This window comes from Peromyscus leucopus, chromosome 8a (genome assembly GCF_004664715.2).
Source record: "Peromyscus leucopus breed LL Stock chromosome 8a, UCI_PerLeu_2.1, whole genome shotgun sequence".
Taxonomy (NCBI): domain Eukaryota; kingdom Metazoa; phylum Chordata; class Mammalia; order Rodentia; family Cricetidae; genus Peromyscus; species Peromyscus leucopus.
The window spans coordinates 22,563,580-22,585,814 of NC_051085.1; the positions used below are offsets into that span (position 1 = coordinate 22,563,580).

At 39.1% G+C, this 22,235-nt stretch overlaps 1 protein-coding gene across 3 annotated transcripts in view; it reads left to right on the forward strand.

The window, feature by feature from the left end:
• Positions 1–9,908, forward strand: part of Nkain2 (sodium/potassium transporting ATPase interacting 2) — a 1,053,517-nt gene extending 1,043,609 nt beyond the window's left edge. For 2 of the 3 annotated variants that reach the window (XM_028868382.2, XM_028868380.2), the window contains 3 exons: positions 3,971–4,052; positions 4,665–4,753; positions 7,401–9,908. In XM_028868382.2, the coding sequence (XP_028724215.1) occupies positions 3,971–4,052; positions 4,665–4,689 (107 nt within the window). In that variant the 3' untranslated portion in view covers positions 4,690–4,753; positions 7,401–9,908. The remainder of the gene's footprint in view (positions 1–3,970; positions 4,053–4,664; positions 4,754–7,400) is intronic. The other variant, XM_028868381.2, reaches the window with a different exon arrangement.
• The last annotated feature ends 12,327 nt before the right edge of the window (positions 9,909–22,235 follow it).

Consider the following 22,235-nt stretch of genomic DNA (forward strand, 5'->3'; position numbering starts at 1 on the left):
TTCCCTAAGTCTTGAGGACTAAATCGCCCCTACTTAAGTGGTAATCTCTGTTTTCAGACCTAATTCTATCTTTTGGGCTTGAAATTTTATCTTGGTTTCTTCAGGTTATCTATTCTTTGACTCACACTTCCCATGTGTTTTTTTTATGTCATCTGTCTTAAAGCCTTGAAAGCAATGAAACAGCAACAATCTCAACAAGCCTTGGTCTTTATTTCAGTGAAGGCCTGTCTTCTTACTCCTGTCTTGGTCTTGAACCACTCTAGAGCCTGTCTGACACTGTGGAGGAAACCATCCTACAGAAAGGGAGCCTCAGAGCAATGATGTCTGACCACATCAGTGCATCTCAGAAAACTAGTTCTTTAAGAAGTATCCTTGGTAGCAAGAGTCCACGTGCATAAAAGGGAATTTAGACACTGAGTCTCCTTCTCAAATGAAAACTTCTCAAACTTTAAATATGGCTGCCAACTATTGCTCATCCCAGTATTGTCTGTATTATAGATAATACAGAAATATAGGCAATTTAGAAGATGAAAGTGCTTCACTCTGTTTTTATTACTCTTCCATAAAATACTTGATTTGGTTTGAAAGGTGTCTCAAATTTAGAATTTGTCATTTGGAGAGTCTGCAAAGTCACACTGGAGTCCCTGACCTTCTAACATTGTGCTCTCTCTGTTTCATTACATCATTCCACTCTTAATGAGAAAAGAGAATCTGCTTCAAACTAGAATACTAAAGTGAAATCCACTGCCATGCTATAGACACACACACACACACACACACACACACACACACACACACGAACAATAAAACAGGATCAGGGGGAGATAGTCCAGTCAGTGAAGTATCTGGCCAGCAAACATAAAGTCCTGATTCTGTACCCCAGCACCCATGTTAAAAGCCAGGGGGTGGGGGACAACAAGTAGATGTGGTAGTATACACTCCTGTCTCAGAGCTGGGGTAGGGGAGGGGAAGGGGAGAGACAGATGGATCCCTAGGGTTCAATGCAGGCCAGCTTAGCTGAATCAGCAAGTTTCAAGCAAAACTGCGAAACCCTGTCTCAAAAACCAAGGTGGAAAATGACCTAAGGGAAACTCCATATCTATTTACACATATTCACGTGTGCACCTGCACAAACATGTGAGCCAGTTTACACACACAATTGAAAAATACATAGAAGGAACTCAAAGTGAACAAAGTCATTTGGAAAGTGCTGTATGAGGAGGGGCAGGACAACACACTAGATAAAGCACTGCCACACAAGCCTGATAACAGGAGCCCAATCCCTGGAGCCCACAAAGTGGAAGGAGAGAACCAACTTCGTAAAGCTGTCCTCTGACTTCTATATGTGCACAGTAGGGTGCAGCTGAGCACACACACGCATATAAAATATAAGTTCTATGATATTTTGTAAAACAGCAAAATTATCAAGACACAAAAAGATCAGTTGCCACAGGAGCTGGGGAATAAGTATATTATATGGAGCACAGTGACCTTTTTACACAGTGGGGCTATTTTTTATACTATACTGCCAGATGCATGCCATATATATTTGTCAAGACCCATATACTGTATAAAACCAAGAGTGAACCCTAGAGGAAACTATTAACTTCTGGTGATAGTGATGTAGTGATGCAGGTTAATTATTTGTAACTCACGTACAGCTCTGATGGGGAATATTAATATTGGTAGAAGGTATATATGTGAATATGGCAAAAAGAGGAATATAAGTAGTTGTACACCTTTTGCTAAGTTTTGCTGTGAGCCAACTATCACACTAAAGAATAGCATCCTTTGTGAGAGGAAGATTTCCTGCTGCATAGACCACATAGACTTAATGCTGGCTCACTCTTTGCTGGATGGACTTCCTATCTTTACTACTCTAGGGTATGAACAAGAGAACCAAAGGAAGACAATGTAAGCCAATAGAATAAGCTACTAGAAAAACCAAAGTCTCTGATGAATCCTAATCTGGTCTCTATTTTCCTGTGATCTCTTTTGTAGGCCTTTTATAGTTTTTGTCTTCTATCTCATGGCACAACCTCAATCCATGCGCCTGAAAAAGAGAGGGCAAAGTGCAGCTTTTTTGCAGAACTCAACTACCTTCTCCAATTTTGTTGCTGTTTGCTTGTTTGTTTGTTTTGCCAAAACTTAGTGTTCCAACATAAACAGTTGTTATGTGTGGTGGTATTGTGTTTCCCAAAATATTGTGCACCCTAATAAACTTATCTGGGCTCAGAGAACAGAACAGCCACTAGATACAAAGGCTAGAAAATGGTGGCACTCACACCTTTAATCCTAGTACTCCAGAGGTAGAAATCCCTCTGGATCTCTGTGAGTTCAAGGCCACATTAGAAATGGCCAGGCATGGTGACTCACGCCTTTAATCCCAGAAAGCGAGCCTTTAATCCCAGGGAGTGGTGGTAGAAAGCAGAAAAATATATGAGGCGTGAGGACCAGAAACTAGCAGCATTTTGGCTGTTTAAGCTTTTAGCTGTTTAAGCTTCAGGCTTTCGAGCAGCAGTTCAGCTGAGAGCCATTCTAGATGAGGACTCAGAGGCATCCAGTCAGTGGAAACAGGACCATCAGAGAAACTGGCGAGGTGAGGTGGCTGTGGCTTGTTCTATCTCTCTGATCGTCCAGCATTGACCCCAATACCTGGCTCAGGTTTGATTTTATTAATAAGAACTTTTAAGATTCCTGCTACAGTTATGCTTTAATCCCAGCACTTGGGAGGCAGAAGCAGGCAAATCTCTGAGTTCAAGGTGAGTCTGTTCTATAGAGTGAGTTCTAGGACAGCCAGGGTTACACAGAGAAACCCTGTATCAAAATAAAAAAAATTATAATAACCTGAAGGTTCATAACTCAAACAAGAATGGGGTAGTGATGGAATTAGCTACATTCTTTGGTGTCAGAGACCAACTGAGCTCGGAATACCTCAAGACTGAGCTGATTCAACAGCTAGGGTCTGAAATCATGTAGAGGCATTTTTCTCACATGTCTGGAAGTGAACAGCAGCTATGGGATACTAAACAATGGGTTAAAAATGTGGGTGCTCATGGTTTTCTCTGTGTGGATTAGCTTGGGCTTCCTCACAGTATGGTGGCTTGTCTCAAGAAAGAACCTGCCAAAAGAAAAAAAAAAAAAGAAGAAAATAAATGACCCTCAATGAGCTGGCTCTAAAATAACATAGCATCCTTGCTGCAAGACCCAAACCTGCCCCAACACCTCTACCCATGTTTGAAAGGAAATGACAGAGATCAAAACCATGGGATGGGAAGAGGGCCAGTGTTACTTTGTAAGAACGTGTGGAATAGGCAATGTTCTTGCTGCATTTTGGAAAATACCATTTGCTATAGTAATTCTTGCTGTATCTTACTGGGTCTTTCACTTGACATCTGGATATGCAATGCATTTGAGTGACTGGTTAGACTTTGTTCCACATCTAACTTCTTACTGTTTTATATTGTAAAACATATGATGGGATGGTAAGCATAGTGATGTTGAGTTACATGATATTCAATTACAGTACTCTGTACTTGATCATCAGAATACATAATATTGACAGTAGTGTTGCAACTGTGGACAGATACATTGAACTTATTATGATTGTTTTTGTGTTATAACATTTGTAATGTGTTCCCCCAAACTCCTCCACGTTAACCAAAAATTCATAGTCCATCTTTAATGTGCAAGAGAAGTTTGATTAGTCTGAATATTTCTTCATTGCTTGAGAAATGTACAAAACTCATCTGCAAAGTATAGAGAATATTGTAAAGCAGTAATTAAATCTCATAGCTAAAGAAAGAAAACCACTACCATGAAGAAACTATTTTTTCTGCTCTTTCATCATTGGTTAATTTAGTTTATTTGATTATTTTTACATTTACGTTAGTAAGTTGTGAGAACCTTGATCATTCATTTCTATTATCTCCTGAAAAGTGAACTAACAAATGTAATTGTCCCTTTTCAGTTGACTTCATAGGTGGCTTTGACTCTTATGGATATCAAGGACCTCAGAAGACATCTCATTTACAACTACAACCAATGTACATGTAAGTACTCTACTTGGAAGGTATTTGGGGGGTGGTATGAAAAAATAATCAAGTAACTGTATCATGGCACAAAAAATGCATGCAGCTTTCCTCTGGTTGTATATTTCCATTTTCTACTATTAATATTGTTTGGACTAGGATGATTGTAAGACATTTTCTTCCTGTTTAAAAAAATGACATCAAAAAGGCCATCTTTAAAGTTTTCTTTAGTCTTATGTAAGTATCATCTAAATGGCTCAAAAGCCTCCAATATGCAACAATTCTTTGAATTACCTAAAATGTATGTATTTTGAAAATATCCTAACTGTATAGGCAGTTGTATGTAGCTATATAACACTCTCTGGCTTCCTCAGTATAGTCCCAACTGATGCTGACTGTGTTCATATCGTTGTTATCAGCCCTCCATAATAGTCTTGAGTGTTCATTTAGATGATAAATGCTAGTTCACCATAGTGATGGATACATCTTCCAAAAACTCAAACTCTGAGCCATACTTTATCAGTGTGAAAGTCAACATGAAACCAGAACATCAGAACTGAAACTGATCAAGCCCTTAACTGTAGCACTCAAGAGCACAGACAATCAGAGCCTGATTTTTATATCTGTGTTTAGGCAAATTCCCTTGGATAACAACTGATAGCAAATTCTATATCTCAGCATCAAGTGATATGCTGAATTGCAAGAGAAGATCAAAATAGAAAGTAAGCTTCCAATTCATTTTAAAATGTGAACTTCTCTTTGAAGATATGTGTTTGTTGTCGTTGTCCTCCACCATTAAGTCATCTGCCTTTTGATACCTCCAGCATGTAGGATAATGAATGGAGTTTGGGGGTACTTCTTCTCCAAACAGATGAGTCTTTAGACATGTCTCCGAAGTTTCTCTTTTAAAAGAGCATGATGGATACATTGTGCCTGCCTTTTTCTATGTGTCCCTTGTAGTCTTCTGCAAGTGTTCCAACAGCACCACTCATAAAAACAGATGACATCTGTTCAGAAATCAAGCAATACCACAAGCCATTCAAAGCATTACCTCTATACACAGTAGATCACACATCCTTCGTTTACATCCAAAACCACTGCCTAGTTCAAGCATCCGTGATCCACTGTTGAGTTTGCCAGTTTCATTATTTCAGAACTTTTGTCCCATCCTATGCATGGCTGCCAAATTAGTGTTCCTAATTCCTAATTCCTCACTGATGCCTTCCCCTTCCTTTCCCAAAGTTAACAGTGATTCTCTGAGCTCCTGACCATAGCCTTGCAGGAGTATGTTGATCTGGACACAACGTTTTATTGAAATATTCTCTCTTCCACTCTTAATTACTTTTGTGCCCCCACTATAAGCAAGTGATGTTAAATGTTGCTAGGAAGACACAATGCTGGGGTAGAAACTACTAAAGCTTTTCATCTGTTAGGAGCATAAATGCTCTGGAAGCTTCTCTCAGCCACTTTTTTTCCAACAAAACTGGAACATTTGTGTTCTCCTGACAATGGCATGTGTTTTTCCACTCCCCACATTTTTTCCTTGTACAAGAGTATTGTAATCAAACATATTGTTTCCAATCAAGCATTTCTAATTCTAATGTTAATATTTAAACAAGAATTTTAAAAAGATTATCTTTGTTAAGGATTAAATTCCCTAAGAACAAAGCTTTCCCTAATTTTCTTAAATAGAAAACTTTACCTGCCAAATAAACATAATCAGATATCATTTTTTCCCACCAATGCCTGAGACTAGCACAATTATATGACAGCTTTTTTTTTTTTTTTTTTTTTTTTTTTTTTTGGTTTTTCGAGACAGGGTTTCTCTGTGTAGCTTTGCGCCTTTCCTGGAGCTCACTTGGTAGCCCAGGCTGGCCTCGAACTCACAGAGATCCGCCTGGCTCTGCCTCCCAAGTGCTGGGATTAAAGGCGTGCGCCACCAACGCCTGGCAATGACAGCTTTTAAGTCACATTGCTCATGAATTTCTAAGCATTTAATAGGACACATGTCTAGGATGTTAGGAATACTTAAGGTACATGAAAAATTACCAGTCAAAATTCTGCCTTCCACCTCTTCCATAAACCACCCCTTAGAAAACATCAGATCACAAAAATTCTGTGATTTTATTCTATAAATGAGGGAACAGAATCAAGAGACAGGAAAACAAAACTCACCCAACTTTCTACTGGTGCAGCTGAGAGCATCATGCACTTTTCCTGACCCTGGTTTGATATCTCTTCAGTTTCTTAAATGGACTGTGAGTTCAGCCTGGCATTGCCTTCCCTGGTTTGATTTCACTGATTTGCCCAGCTAATTTGGCTGTCACATTTCCATGTGTGTGCCCCACCCTGATTCTCCATCTCCCTTATCTCCTTTTGATTTTACACTATACGGTGTTGAACGAGGAGCTTTACAACTATGTGACCCTCAAAATCTGTCCTCTGAAAGCCTCTGCCTAGTGGGATCCTGTGAAAAATCAAACTTGATTCACCTATAAGCCTCATCCCCGCTGAGAGACAGAGCCCTGGGCACCTCCTCTGTCTTTGTCATTTAGAGTATACCTTTTCTTGTCAACTTGCCATAAATATGTCTTATAAAGTAAGAGTAATTTAACATCATGGACCAGTTCAAGCATCCCAGCAATATTATATAGCCACTGGAAATAAAAGCTGTTCTTTTGAAAGAAAACAAATGATAAAAAGCAATGTACAGCAATGTTTTAGCTATGGGATTTCTATTACATCCAACAAATCTGTGACCTGGCTCCTGGACAAAGCCATAAAGTCACTGAGAGCAGGGACTCACAGTCACAGCCAATGGATAACCTGTCCTCTTTATTGATAGTTCATCTGGGTGTGTTCTTAGTTTATAATTCTTCAGATATACAACCATATAAAAGAAAGACTTTCTCCCCCTCCCCTCCTTACAATTTGTCACATATATACAAAATAAATTTATGGCTATCAGAAATTCCCATGTCATCCCATTAACTTTCTACAAAGTAATTGTTTTTTATCCCAATTGACTTACGTGCCATGGCACATGTGGACATGATGGTGTCCCCTTCCTAATACAATCCTGCAATGTATTAAAGAGCATGCGAAAACACTGCATCATTTTGGCAGCTTATGGCAGTACATACTCATTTCATCTGTTCCCTGAATAATCATAAGTGGCCTCTCCTGGTGACATGAAACAGAGATAAAAGGGAGATGAAACACTGTTTAAAACCCAGTTTGAGATTCCACTTCCTTTACGTCCCCAATCTTTTTCTTTTCTGTTTGCTCTTGTGTTTGGAGAAGTGGGAGTGGGGAGCAATAACCATCTAGCATTCTCTCTTGATTAAAAGCATCTTTTCTCTCTCTTAGGTCAAAATAACACAGATGACTTCTGTCTGCAGCCCATGGACTTCTCAAATGACTTGTACAGTGGCCTCCTGCCTTTTATGAAGAGCAAGAAGCAAGTGAATTTAAATACACATACATGTTGCCAGACCAAACAGGAAGTTTCTACATAGACACGTGTGAAAACGCACACGCACACAACACACACACACGCACGCACGCACGCACGCACGCACACACACACCCCGCTCTCACTATCATGCACACATCAACTCCACTGGACAATTTTTTTTTCCGGACTGTAACTGATAAACATGCAGGACACGCCCATCGTGGATTTCCTTAAAGCAGGCTCCTTTCTCCCAGGCCTTTGAAGGTGGGAAAGGAGACACGTTGGCGCCCTCTGCAGGCTGTTACTTACTCCTCCACAGCCCAGCCTGTTGGCTCTGTGAGGTGCCAAGTTAACCCAGGCACACCTGTTTGGAACCCTTTTTCTGCACCCCATACCATACATCTTGATAGCACCACAGCTACTTAGGGAGCATAAATTGCAAAAAAAAACAGACAGAACATGCTGTGATGACCTTGTACCAAATGCGAAACGGCAGGTTGTTTGCCCTAAAGGCTATATCGTACTCACTTGCCTTAACCCACCTAAGTTGTGTGCCCGAGACTCTCAGTGCAGACGTCCCCCAGTCACTTCCTTTAGGCTAACACACTGCTATTAATTCCGAACAATTTGACTCTGTCTCACGTCAAGGAACAAGACAGGAACTCTCAGCAGCAGCAATGCATCTGTGTAAAGAAAATGATGCTTTACCACTGAGCCTCTCCGGTGGCCACGAAGAGACAAGTACCAATGACAACAAACAACTATCATCTTCCTGTCTCTTAAACATGGTCTTCTGATGTAGTCGGGGGTGAAACAAAGTAAAATGTATTAATCTACTAAACTCGTTAATCTACTGAAAGCAGAGATGGCTTGACCGCTTGGTTGTATTTCTTGCACTCTAGGTGCTTCTCTAAGTATCTACAAATGGCTTTTCCTAACACAGGGAACAGCTGTGGATTTCTATGACAGAGGCCAACTGACTATGTATTAGCTATGTTTACTCTTTTATATCTAACTCAAATCCAAGACCCAATGTAGGTGAACTTTCTTTTCTAACTTCGGCGTACGAGATTATTTTTGGGGTGGGTGGGGGGGAGCAATAGTTAACTTAGTGAAATCTTTGAGATCTCTTTGTGGTATTTGGGGGATCTGTTGTGTGTTAGAGTGTATTTCAATCCTCCTGTATTATTGTGGCAGAAAAAAAAAAAAAAAACCTGTGCTGTTGACGTAGTTGGCAATGAGATGCCTTTGGAGACAATAGTAGGTCAATGTGTTTATGGGATATTCTGAACTCCTAGGAAATTTAGTTCTGTATTTTCAAGCACTGTTTGGTTTTCATTAGTGGAAAACATAACTAGCTCAAGCTTATCAGTAACACAAATGAAGTCATGTTTTTCTTGGATCCACTTGGACACTAAAATCGAGTTTTCTTTAACACATCATCTTGACGTGCAGTGCAGCTCAGACTGAGAAGTTAGACACTGGCATGGAGCAAGTTTGATGTTTTTTTGTTTTTTGGTTTTTGGTTTTTTTTGGTACTTACAGTTTTATTTACTGGGTTAACCCTTTTTGTGTCTTAACCCATTCAGTTCTCCGTTAGACAAGCCAGTGGCTGCATTCACATCGACGTTTGTGAGACATGCCCACATACCCATGTAAAACCGATGAAGGAACTGAAAATGACCATTGGAACATAAACCACATGCACGAAAAGATTTCAGCACTCACACTTGAGTTTTCCCGGTGGCTTGTTTATGTTGGCCCCTAGCTACATGCGTAAAATGAACAGTTGCACACATGTCAGCGAAACCTCATATGGTGTTTTTACAGTGATATGCATGTTTCATGTTTGAGGAAAACTATTCACCAATGTGCTGTCCCTTTATTCCTAAAATATAAATACTATACATGCCAGAAGCTATTCTAATGTGACTATTAAAATGAGGTTTCACTGCCCTGCTACTGTGATGGGATTCCACCTTGTAGTACATGTGTAGGGAGGGAATAACATAAGCCGTCACGTTTCTTTCTAAGTTGCAGCCAACTGTCCACCAAGTCACTATATCATCGCCACCAAATTTTTTCAGAAACAGTTGTTGACTACTAGAGAGTAGTCCAAGGCCGGGCCTTTTTAGGAGCAGTAAGCACAGTCGTGTGGTTGATTCTATCTGGGGAAACATCAAAGTTGTACAGCTGTATCCTCCTCAAAATCTGGTGAAGAATGCTATTTTTCTAGGCTGAGCTTTTGTTATAAACCTAATATTCTGAAAGCAAGAGTTAACAACCCTGATCTGTCTTTTTTTTTTCCTCTCTCTCTCTCTCTCCTGCATTTGTTAATTCTGAATGTATTTTTAACAGAGTGATTTTTTTGACTTACTAGTGTAATTTGCATTTTAAAAAATAAATGGAAAAACAACGAAGTTTCCGAGCCATCCCTGAAAGCCCCTGTTGCCTCTCACAGTGTGTCTGACGTCACTGACAGGGAAACCCTAGTAGACTTGGATGATGGATGACGCTACTAATAGTCTATGCAGTCCAATGAGTGGTCAGCCATGAAAGAGAACCGCCGAGCCCCAGCGCCATTCTAACTCAGCTGTGAGTGGCACCGACTTACACTCTTCCAACATTGGACTCCCACTGCAGACTACCTGCAACAGGCTTGCTGTCACCGGAGGAACTTTTTTTTTTTTCTTTCTCCCGTGATTTTGTACATGTAAATGGCACCAGATTAAAATCATTTGGTTTGGATCCCAAAAGATGGCTCAGGAGTTGAGTTAAGAGCATTGGCTGCTCTTCCAGAAGACCCGAGGGTGACTCCCATCACTCACTAGCAGCTCGCCGCCATTGCCACCACAATTCTACAGGATTCATTGCCCCCCTCTTCCGGCCCTCACAGGCGCCAGACACAAAATTGGTGTACCGACAGATGTACATACAGACAAAGCACCCATACTCGTGAAATGAAATAATAATTTTTAAAAAAATCATTTGATTAATCTACAGGTGGGGATTTCCAATTGGATAAAAAATATGTGTCTGTGTGCTTGTGAGTGCCCATGTGCCTGTGTGGGAGCGGTATGTATGTACATGTGTATGGAGGTCAAAACTCAACATAAGGTATCAGTTCGCAGGAACTACCCACTTTGTTTAATGAGATGGAGCCTCTCACTGGGCTCACCAATTAGGCGAGGCTAGGCTGTCTCTGCTTCATGAGCACTGAGATTACAAGCAAACTGGAATCCAGCTCAGTTCCCAAGCTTATGTGGCAACGCTTTACCAACTGAGCCATCTCCCCAGCTCCTATTTTAAGTGAAATAATTTAAAGACTACTGATTGCCCCTTGGATAACATAAGCTGTTGTTGATGTTGTTAGAATATGGATGTTCCCGTCAGTGGAAGACATCTGTATGGAAACAGCCTGGAGTAGTGGAGGCAAACAGAAAAGACTAGCCCCTGGTAATTAGTCCTTAATTGCTGCCGAGGGTCACTGTGGGGTTCACTGTAGGAATGGAAGGACAGACAGAAGCTGGCCCAGGCTGGCGGAAGCTCAGGCTGCTGCTGACTTAGGCTCCTCCCACTGTACACAGACACGTACCAGCAACCACAAACCACAATTCCAGCACGGCAAGAGAAAGTCGCAGAAGTTGCACTGTGTACCAAGAAGCTAGAGATGGACTTTCAGTGTTTGATTTCCTGGCCACATGGTGAGAGTCTTGAAAGTGATGGAGCAGCTTTTTAGCTCTGGTTCCGGATGAGAACAGAATGTCCAGGTGGTGTTCACTGAAGCCTGCGAGGATGCATTTCAGGATGGTTCTTCACTGACTGTAAAGTCAAAGACACGTAGCTTCTCCACGGTATCAAAAGTGATGAAATGAACAGCTCAACCATACATAGACACATACATACTCCCCAAGGAAAATGTTCTTCTGAAAGTCTCACCTAAGTTATAAGATGTTGAAACAGCCGGGCGGTGGTAGCACACGCCTTTAATCCCAGCACTCGGGAGGCAGAGGCAGGCGGATCTCTGTGAGTTCGAGGCCAGCCTGGGCTACCAAGTGAGTTCCATGAAAGGCGCAAAGCTACACAGAGAAACCCTGTCTCGAAAAACCAAAAATAAATAAATAAATAAATAAATAAATAAATAAATAAATAAATAAATAAATAAATAAAAGTTGAAACAGCAAACACAGCTAAGGCTACACTTCTAAGTATTATAGGTACAGCGAAGCGTGTATCCAATATCCTACTGATGTGGTGAGTGCAGCATTTTAATTTGGAAATACAAAGTGTTTTTAAAATAATTTGCATTAAGAATTAGCCTCTGAAATCCAGATCCATTCATTACAGAGACAAAAAAGTTCCAAGCAGTTAAGAAAAAAAAATCCAACATTTACAACGTACTCATCTGGAAGTGTAAACAATTCCTATTCCACAGAAAATTCTGCTCTGCACTCTGAGCAGCATACAAACCCCAGACTCTATCAACTGACCTATGATTGTGTAAATTCAAATGACTTATGATAAGGAAGCCCCTAAGACAGTGTCAAAACATAAAATGCTTCTGAACTATTATATATAGGGCTTGAAGTAGTTTTGATACTAAAATATATTTTATTCTATTACAGTTCTTTCAAAAACCAATAACCCATACCCAGATAGAAACAAGGATATATGATATGTCCTTCTGTATTAATCTACCAATTATATTCAGTTTTACAAACAGGTTTCTTAGGGTGCATTTGGCCTATACTTATGAGTAAGTAAGTTAGAGAGATTAAGATTACTTAAGCATTCCCATCTTGAGCAGTACATAAATTCATCATGAAAATATTTCCTCAGACATTTTATTTGTCTTTGGTAAATTTCAGAACTCAGGGTTTATACTAGAAATCTTTGACGTCAAGATCTCTACACTGGAAAAAGAAAAGAAGTTTCTATTATTTTCATCCCATTTAAATCATTGAGGGTCTTTTCTCCTTTTATTATACATATATGCCTCCTACCTGCTTCCAAGGAAGAAAAGAAAAAACTCCATGACCACTATGTGATTGTCCAATTTAAAACAAGTCAGTATACTGAAACAGACATTTTTGATGGCTATGAAGGAAGACTATCTCAAATGTTTATGTGTTCTATGCCATTTAATCTAATAAGAAATTGAGCAAGATGATACGTGCTAGCATCATATTTATCACTGAAATCTTCTAAAACTTTGTGAGTTTTGACAGTAAGTGAAAACAATGAAAATAGAGAGAAGTTCCTACAGAAATAGGTAAAGAGGCGGGTGTATTTTGTATTCTATAGAATTATAATATCATTTTTTTAATCATTAAAGATTAGAATTAATGAGCTCAAGGTTTGGATGGGCAATGAAAGGTGATATTTACATGATAAAATTTATATGATAAATTAGGAGAGGAAACCACATGTTGACTCTCTTACTCAGACTAAATCACTATTAAAATTAATGTAAATCTCTTCCATAATGAAATTTCCTTACTAATATGTCACCTTAATATTAAAATAAGTATTTTGTTGGCTGTTCATTCTGCCCTCATGTGAATTTAAATTGTAGTAGCAATGGAATAAAACAGCTCCCAAAAAAGATTACAAATTGATGCTGTCACTTCAAGCATGATGGATTGATTCAATTAATCAGTCAGTCTTTCCTAAGAGTCCTTCAGGGAGTTGCTTAGCAGAGGCATACCCTGTTTATTCCCTTCCAGGCGCCTGTCATTTTTCTTCATTATTCTTCTAGTTTTACTCATTATATCTTTGGGGGATATGCTGATCTTCACGTGCAAAGGTTTTGCACACAGCTGTCCAGACATAAATCTTCCAAGCTTCAAACTGGAGGCCACCCAAACACCTGAGTCTCCTGTCACTGTTCTATCAGTATGACCAAGATGCTCACAGGATGAAGTCAAACAAATAAATGGACACTGACTTAGTAAATAGTTAATCAATAAAAAAGAACCAGTTGAGGGAAAGTTGTGAAAATATTTCATTCAAAAAGATAGTCACAATGCCCATGTGCACCATACATGTATACTGGCCTTTCTGTCTAAGGCCAACCTTCTCAACCCCGAAAGAAGATAGGTAGAGACAAAAAGAGTTGAAAGTCTGGTACTCATGCCAAATACTCATGATAAGACAACACACACACACACACACACACTCAGTGATTACTTTAGCTAATAACAGACGAATGAATATTCTTCAATATCAAATATTTCTACTTTCAATTAGTCAAACCATTTGCCTTTTAAAGTTGTAAAATGTGGTGCTGTGGATGTAGCTCAGCTGGTTAAAATACTTGCCTAGAATGCAGGAAGTTCTGGGTTTCATTCCCAATATCACATAAAGCTGGATATAGTTTAAACAGCTACAATCACAGCATTCAGGAAGCAAAAGCAGATGGATTTGAAGTTTAGGTCATCTTTGAATATACAGTAAGTTTGAGACTAGGCTGGGCTACATGGGACTCTGTCTCAAAAAAAAAATTTAATGTGAAGAGTCTACCACACAATGTGCTGGAATGCTTAGTATTAATAATAATAATAAAGATAATAGGAGTTGTCAAGGATGGACAGAAAAGACTACATATCTTTTAGTGGGAATCTAAAGTAGTTAGACATTATAGAAATATTTTTAATAAAAATGGAGGAATCTAATTTCTGGGTATATACAACAATGGAAATGAAATAAATATGTAAAGAAATCTCTGTACTATATACATTGTCACATCATTCACAATATGGAATCAAGCTATTATATGTTCATCAACTGGTAAATGCACAAAGAAAATAGGGCACATATAACAGTGAAATAACATTCAACCTTTAAAAAAAAATGAAGTTTTATCCTTTGTAACCCACAGGTTGAGAACCACTGGTCTGGAAAGTTGGCTAAGCAGGTAAGAACAGGTATTGCTTTTGCAAAGGAACTAACTTCAGTTCAGAGCACCTATACAGTAGCTTACAATCGTCTGCAACTTCAGTCCTGGAGGATCTGACCTCCATAGGCACCAGGCATGCACATGTTGTACATACAAATATATATGCAGACAAAATACTCATACACATAATGCTTTATAAAATAAATAAATCCAAAAACTCTCTTTTACAAGACAAAGAAGAACCATCCCTGAAAAGCATCAAGACCTAAAATACATTCTTTTGACAATATTATATACCTGTATTGTTTATAAAATAGAATAAACATATGATCAATAATTGACACATGGGATCTCGTGAAATGAAAAGGCTTCTGTACTGCAAAGAAAACTGTCAATCTAAGGAAAGGACAGAGCACAGAGCACAGAGTTGGATAAAATCTTTACTAGCTATTTATCATACAGAACAAATAGAGGATTCATGTCTAGAATATACAAAGACTAACAATAACAGAAACCTAAACATGACAAAAAAAAAAAGAACTAACAACTCAACTGAAAAATGGGCTGTGGAACCAAAGAGAAAAGTCTATCAACAAGAAATGCAAATGGATAGTAAGCACTTTTCTAAATATTCAACATCCTGATCCATCAGGAAGATGCAGATTAAAATTCCATCCCACCCTAGTTAGGATGGCCAACGTCAAGAATACAAATGCTGGCATGGGTGTGGGGGAAGGGCATGTTTAAACAGTGTTGGTGAGAGTACAAACTAGTGTAACCATTTTGGAAATCAGTCTGGAGGTTTCTTATAGAACTGCCATATGACCCTGAGCATGTACCCAATGGACTTTATAATCTACCACAGAGTTACCTGCACATCGGTGTTCACTGTTGTTCTATTCACAATAGCTAGAAAGTGGAATCAATGTATCTGATGAATAGATAAGAGAAATGTGATGTACACACACATACACACACACACATATATATATATAGTGGACTATTATTCATCTATAAAATAATGAAATGCAGAGATTAATAGATGGAATAGGAAATAAACTATGCTTAGTGAACTCACCTAGGACCAGAAAGACAAAGGCCATGTGTTCTTTCTCACATGTGGATCCTAGAATTGACTCATTTCCCCCCTATGTTTAACTTGGAATGCATCTGGAAGCCAGGTAATGGAAACAGGATATTGTCAGGGGATATATTAAGAGAGAGAGGTGATAAAATGTAGGCAAAGTAAAAATATAAAGGAAGAATATGGGAGAGGAGGAGATCAAACATGAAGGGAGTGTGGTCTGGGGAAACAAGTAAGTAGGGAAAGGCTTAATTCAAAGGAAAGTGTATGAAAAAACTATGATTTTGCAACCCAGGTAAAACTATGAGCAGAGAGGATCATAGAACACTAATGACATGGAAGAACAGGAGGAGATAATCTGAGTTGAAATATAAGTAGAGATGAAGATAGGAAGATAAGAAGAAGATAGGAAACTTATTTAATCAAAACGAATGGTATATGAAGAAGTCTTACAGAAATCCACTGGTTTGTAAGTTGTTTTAAAATATAATATATAGCAAAAAGTAATTTGACCAGAGTATCCTGCTCCCAGAAAACATAGGTCATCAAATGAAAACCTCAGTACTAGGCATAAAATTTCTCCCTGTGAGTTATTGGTCAGGAAGGCCGCAAAGGCACTCAAAACAGCACACGATGTTGCTCTTGGTTACCCACCATAAGCAGGTGGTGGACACCCTATTGCTGAAGATATCATTTGCTTTGAATGCAGTATATTGACAGATCAACTTCAAGGAAATTCTCTCCCTACAGGGTAGCTTACAAGTACAAAAAGAAAGTATTCAGGCTGCTGGGAAAGAAAAGCCACTGATCTCACACAAGGCTGGACCTGAGTGCAGCACACTACAATAACAATCTCCCTGGCAAAATGTGTAATAGTGGCATGACAGTTATGGAAATGACCAACCACTTTCTGATTGAATATGAGGCCTGCTTCAAAAGAGGGACTTCATGCCTGATATTGCAAACCTGGTCTAAAGCTCATGATTGAGGAGATGATAGGCACTGGGGTGGTGGGGCAAACCTACTGTTGTTATGTTAAACAGTTAGGTTGTCAATCTGCCTCATAAATAATTATGCTTATACTCATATATTTGTGTTGCTCTCAACCTTGGTCAGAGAAGCCTCTTCCTCTTTTTGCAGTGGGTAACAGTGCAGACACTCATACTGGTCAAAGTGCCAAGTTTAAGTAGCTGAGAGCTCAGCTACAGATGAACCATCCAAGATTCAGGGAACATCACAGAAGGAATGTGAAGAGCTGGCAGATGAGGAGGAGAGGCTGTGAGATTTTGGTTTCTGGAATGTCTCAGTGGATGGTCCACATTCATGTGCCTATGACAACACTAACTAGACTCGAGGGTTCATATCATTAACAACAACAACAAAAAATGGAAGACATATAGTTTGGAATGAAATGAGGTAGGAGACCCTAAGGGGAATTGGAAAGAAGAAATAGTAAATGAATATGATTAAAATGCAGTGTGTACATGTATAAAACTTTCAAAGAATAAATATAAAATATTTTTAAATAGCAATGTTTATTTCTCAACAAAATAGTACAACAGAAATCATTAAGGTTGATGATAGCACATGCCTAAGACATTTAAAAGAAAAACAAATGTGTCATTAAAATGCACATAGAAATTGAAAATGTAGCTAACTGGAATACACACTACATGTCACAAGACTAAATTGATAGAACTATACATTTTGTTCCTTCATATTTTCTGTACGATGATACATGGGAAACTGTGGAGTCCACAAATTCCCATTCCACTCCTTTTCTCCCTCCCAACACTCTTTGATGCAATAAAATACTACTGAATTTTGATGAGTCACACTGATAGCCTAGATGATCACCAACTCTAAGTGATAGATCCCAACTTCAAATCTTGTGCTTTGTCAGGAGCCTACAGTTCTGAGAACTTCCTTCCTTTCTTCCATCCTACTCCCTTCCCTCAGCCCTACCCCAACTGAGGGGGTTCCTGCTCAGGGTATCCAGACAAGGAAACAAACTGAGTAAAAAGATAGGAATGAAAATCCAGTGCAGAATGACAACCCGGATCAGACTTTAGGGAGTCCAATGCCAGGTGCTTCATTGTTAGCATTTTTAAAACACAGTACAATCTGGGAAAAAGTCTCCAGGCAACAATCAGCCCACTCAGTCCAATTCAAGATGTAAGATAAAGCTTAAGGTGTGACTACAGAGAGACTCTTCTACACAGTACATAGGACCATGAGAGTGGGTTCTATTAAAGGCTTAGAATTTAATGTGTCTCTGACCCATAGCATAGAGGTCAGCAGGCCATAAGGTACATGTGGCATCTCCCTTAAGAATGAGTAATGGTCTAGGGAGGGAAGAGTTTGGGATAATCACTTGGGGGAATTTGGGTGAGATCTGCCTCTATAACAAAAGGTGGTGAGGTCTGCCAGTACACAAACAAAAAGGCCATTGAGGTCATTAACAAAATCCACTCTCGGCTTTCTAGGTGGAATGCAGGTATGTAATATCTGGCTCCCCACTGAGGAGATGACAACCCTGCATGATTAACATTCTTGCTTCTATTAGTGCTTCTCTGTGAGTACAAGGACCTCTGTGCCCCCAACACCTAACATCTCATGAAGGCTTTCACTTCATATAGGAAATGTGATTTCTTAACATTGACTGAAGGTGTTGGACACAGAATAAATTTTAGAAAAAGATCCTACCTACCTTCATTGTGGATCTATCTCTCACCAACATGACTTCCTGCCTGTTCAGGGAGAAATTAAAGCACAGTATGTGTTGCTCCTGTGGTCCATTCTAAACAAAAACAAGGCTCCTGTGGTACAACGTTCACACCTTCCTTTCTGCATCATCCCCACCTTAGTTGTGTTTGACATTTAAAATCAAAACACATGAAGGAATGTTAATCTAAAATCCAAAGGAACATGGTCACAGTAAGCTGGGCCTTGCTAAGTATTTGTTGCCAATGTCATTCATTCTCAAAGGCTTGACTGAATATCATCACAAAAAGTCATTTACTCCTGTGGGTCCATTTACAGTAGAAGCCTAGAAGAAAGCTAAATAAATCCCTTACCATTTTCCGACATTCATACAAAATGGAACAGTATTACCTCATCCCTACTCTGAACAAATAGTTATCAGCAGTTTCTATTTCATAAATGAAAGCAGTAAATCATATTTCAACAAAAAAGCAAAACAAAAGCATTTTTTACTGATTTAGTTTTTCTTATATTTTATGCAGAAAAGTCAACAATTTTATATATACATTGCATATTATTCATATGGTCACAACTTTTGTTCATTCTTGCTTTAATTGATGAGTTATATATAAGGAAATTTTTAAAAGTACAACAGTTAACATGGTCCTCCAATTTTAATTCTAGATATAAATTAGTATGTTCATGTCTTGTGGTGGTGGTAACAAATTGCTACATCATATTGATTTAAAACAGCACAAACTTACCCTGCCATTCCATCAGTCAGAAGTCTGGAATGTGCTTCACTGTGATAAAATGAAAGTGTCAACAGGGTTAATCACATTCCTTCTAAGGGACAGAAAAAGGATTCTTTTCTTTGCCTCCTCCAACTCCAGAGGTTCCCTACACTCCATAGATTGTATCCCCTGCCTCCATCTTCAAATTTGTCTGTGACTTTCTTCTCCCTCTTGTCATGGCCACCCTTCTCTGGCTCTGACTATCCAGCTCTCTCTTATCTCTCCTTCTGAAAACCTTCAATAATCCAGAGAAACCTTCCCATCTCAAGATGCTTAAATTAACCACATCTGAACACTGATGTCCAGAGTCCCTTTTGCTGTGTAAGATAAAATACCCACAGGTTTCATGTACATCTTGGGGAAGATTATTAGTCTAGTTACTACCACAATTTAAAAATTTAAAAGAAGGAAACCATCTATTTGTTGCCTATAAAAAGAAACACATCATATTGAGAAAGAGAACAGACAAAGTAAAAGGATGAAAAGGCATATTGTAATCATGTGGAACTAGAAATCAGGCATGTGTAACAATAATAACATTGACAAAATAAACCTCACTGTTAAATTAGTCAGAAGAGATAATTGTCATATATTATGCATAAAATAAACATTTATGAAGAGAATACTTTAATTTTTTATATGTGTCAAACATCAGTGCATCCAACTTCATAAAACAAACACTACCAGATATCCATGCTGACAAAAAGCTCATCTAGATTAAATAAATAGATAAATAAATAAGATTAAATGACATTATAAATCATGACAAACATCTTGACAAACTTGAACTTGACAAACATCTAAAAAATAGCCAATCTAAACATTGAAGAATACACATTCTTCTTGGTATGACATAAAACATTCTGCAAAATACATATCATGTATTAGTACATAATCCAATTCATAACAAATATAAGAAAACTAAAGAAATTTCTTTTATCCTATCTAATTACAATGGATTAAAACTAGAAATCAACAGAAAAGAAACTATAGATAATGCACAAAATCATGGAAATTGAGCAGCAAAGTAATGAATGAGTGGGCTATCAAAGACACAGAGACAGAAATTTTAAATTCCCAAAATCAAATGAAAATAAAACACAACATAACCAAATGGAACACAGTAGAAGCAGTTCTAAGAAGAAAATGTATGGCTATAAATTTTCTACATTAAAAAGTGTGGTTTTCAACAGTGGTAAGGCTCACACCTGTAATCCCAGCACTTGTGAGGCAGAGGCAGGCAGATCTCTAAGTTCAAGGCCAGGCTGGTCTACAGATCAAGTTCCAGGACAGGCTCCAAAGCAACACAGAGAATCCCTGTCTAGGGGGAAAAAAAATCTGGTTTACAAAAAAATGGATTAAAAAAATAATGGAACATTTACACAATGGAGTATTAATAGAGTATTACTCACCTGTTAAAAACAATGACATCAGAAAATTTGAAGACAAATGGATGGATAGAACTAGAAAAAACACTCCTGAGTGAGGTAACCCAGACCCAGAAAGACAAACATGGTATGTACTCACTCATAAGTAGATATTAGCTGTAAGGTAAAAGATAACAGCTCCAGAGAGGGTAGGTAAAAAAGAGGGCCCAAAGAGGGATGCATGGATTTCCCTGGGAAGGAGAAATGGAAGAGATCTCCTGGGTAAACTGGAGGCCATTCGGGATGGGAACATGAGGGATCAGATTGTGGGGATGAATGGAGAGGGAGAGAAATGAATGAGACATCTTGATGGGGACATTTCAGGGTCAGGTAAACCTGGTACAAGGGAAACTCCCACCAATCTACAAGGATGAACCCAGCTAACACTCCTAGCAATAGTGGACAGGGTGCCTAAACTGGCCATCTCCTGTAATCAGATTGGTGACTACCCAACTGTTACCAGAGAGTCTTTATCTAGTAACTGATGGATGCAGATACAGAGATCCACAGCCAAGCACTGGGCCTTGGAATCCTGATGAAGAGAGGGAAGAAGGATTGTATGAGCCAGGGACATCAATGTCATCACAAGGGAACCCATAGAAACAACTAACCTGCGCTCATAGGAGCTCACAGAATCTGGACCAACAGCTAGGGAGCCTGCATGGGACCAACAAAGGTGGCCCTCTACATATGTGTGACAGCTGTGTACCTTGGTCTACTTGTGGAATTCCTAGTGGTGGAAGTGGGGCCTGCTTGTCCCTGACTCTTTGGCAGGCTTTTGGGAATGTATTCTTCATACTGGGTTGCCTTGTCCAGCCTTAATACAAGGGGAGGGGCTTAGTCCTACCTTGACTTGATATGCCATGCTTTGTTGACACCCATGGGAGACCTGCCCCTTTCTGAACAGAAAGAGAGGAGGAGTGGATTAGAAGGAAGGAGGTAGGGAGAAGGTATGGAAGGAGAGGAAGAAGAGGAAATTATGGTTGGGATGTAAAATAAATGAATAAATGCAATTAATGATAATAATAAACAATAAAGTCTGGTTTGTCAGAGGTATCATGGAGACCCCCCAAAACAATACAGGCTATTCCCGTCATTCTTGGTTACCCACCACAACTTAGTAGTAAGACCCAATTGCTGAAGAAATCACATACAGTGGTTATAGGACATGGAGAAATCAAGTTGATAATGACCAGGAAGCTTCCTCCCTGCTGGCTAGTTAGCTCTCTGGAAGGTCTCATACAGGCTGCTAGAGTGGGGAAGGCATCAATAGTCTTACGCAGTAGTAAATCCTATGAACTGTAATAATGACCAACATGGCAAGATATGCTCATAGCTGCAATAGTGTCACTAATGGCAGTAATGAACTGCTTCCTGGTTAGATTTAAAGCCCTCCCTATACAAGGAAACATGGTACTGGTACTGCAAATTTAGCTAAGAACCCATGGTTGGGATCTTGTAGCCCCAGTGCTGAATCTGCTACTATCATTTTTTGCTAAATGAACATAGCATCAAACTGCCCTCTAAATTTGTGTCTCCCTACGTGTAGGTCAATTCAGGTCTCAATCATCATCAGATAAGTTTCTTTGTGCAGTAGATGGTTGTTAATGCAGAAATTCACAATGGATCAAAGTGCAGGGAAAGATCTTAAGAATCAGTGGCAGAGGAGGGCCAGAGCAAAAGAATGTCTTCTGGACATGACTGGACTGGCACCTCACCTCAACAGCAGCTGCAGTTGCCTGCGCAAGACCAAGTCAGCATTCAGCATTCTAATATGAAATGGGAAGGAGATCACAAGCTTCGACTGATAACTGAGGAGCTACTGACAGATGATGGCTTCC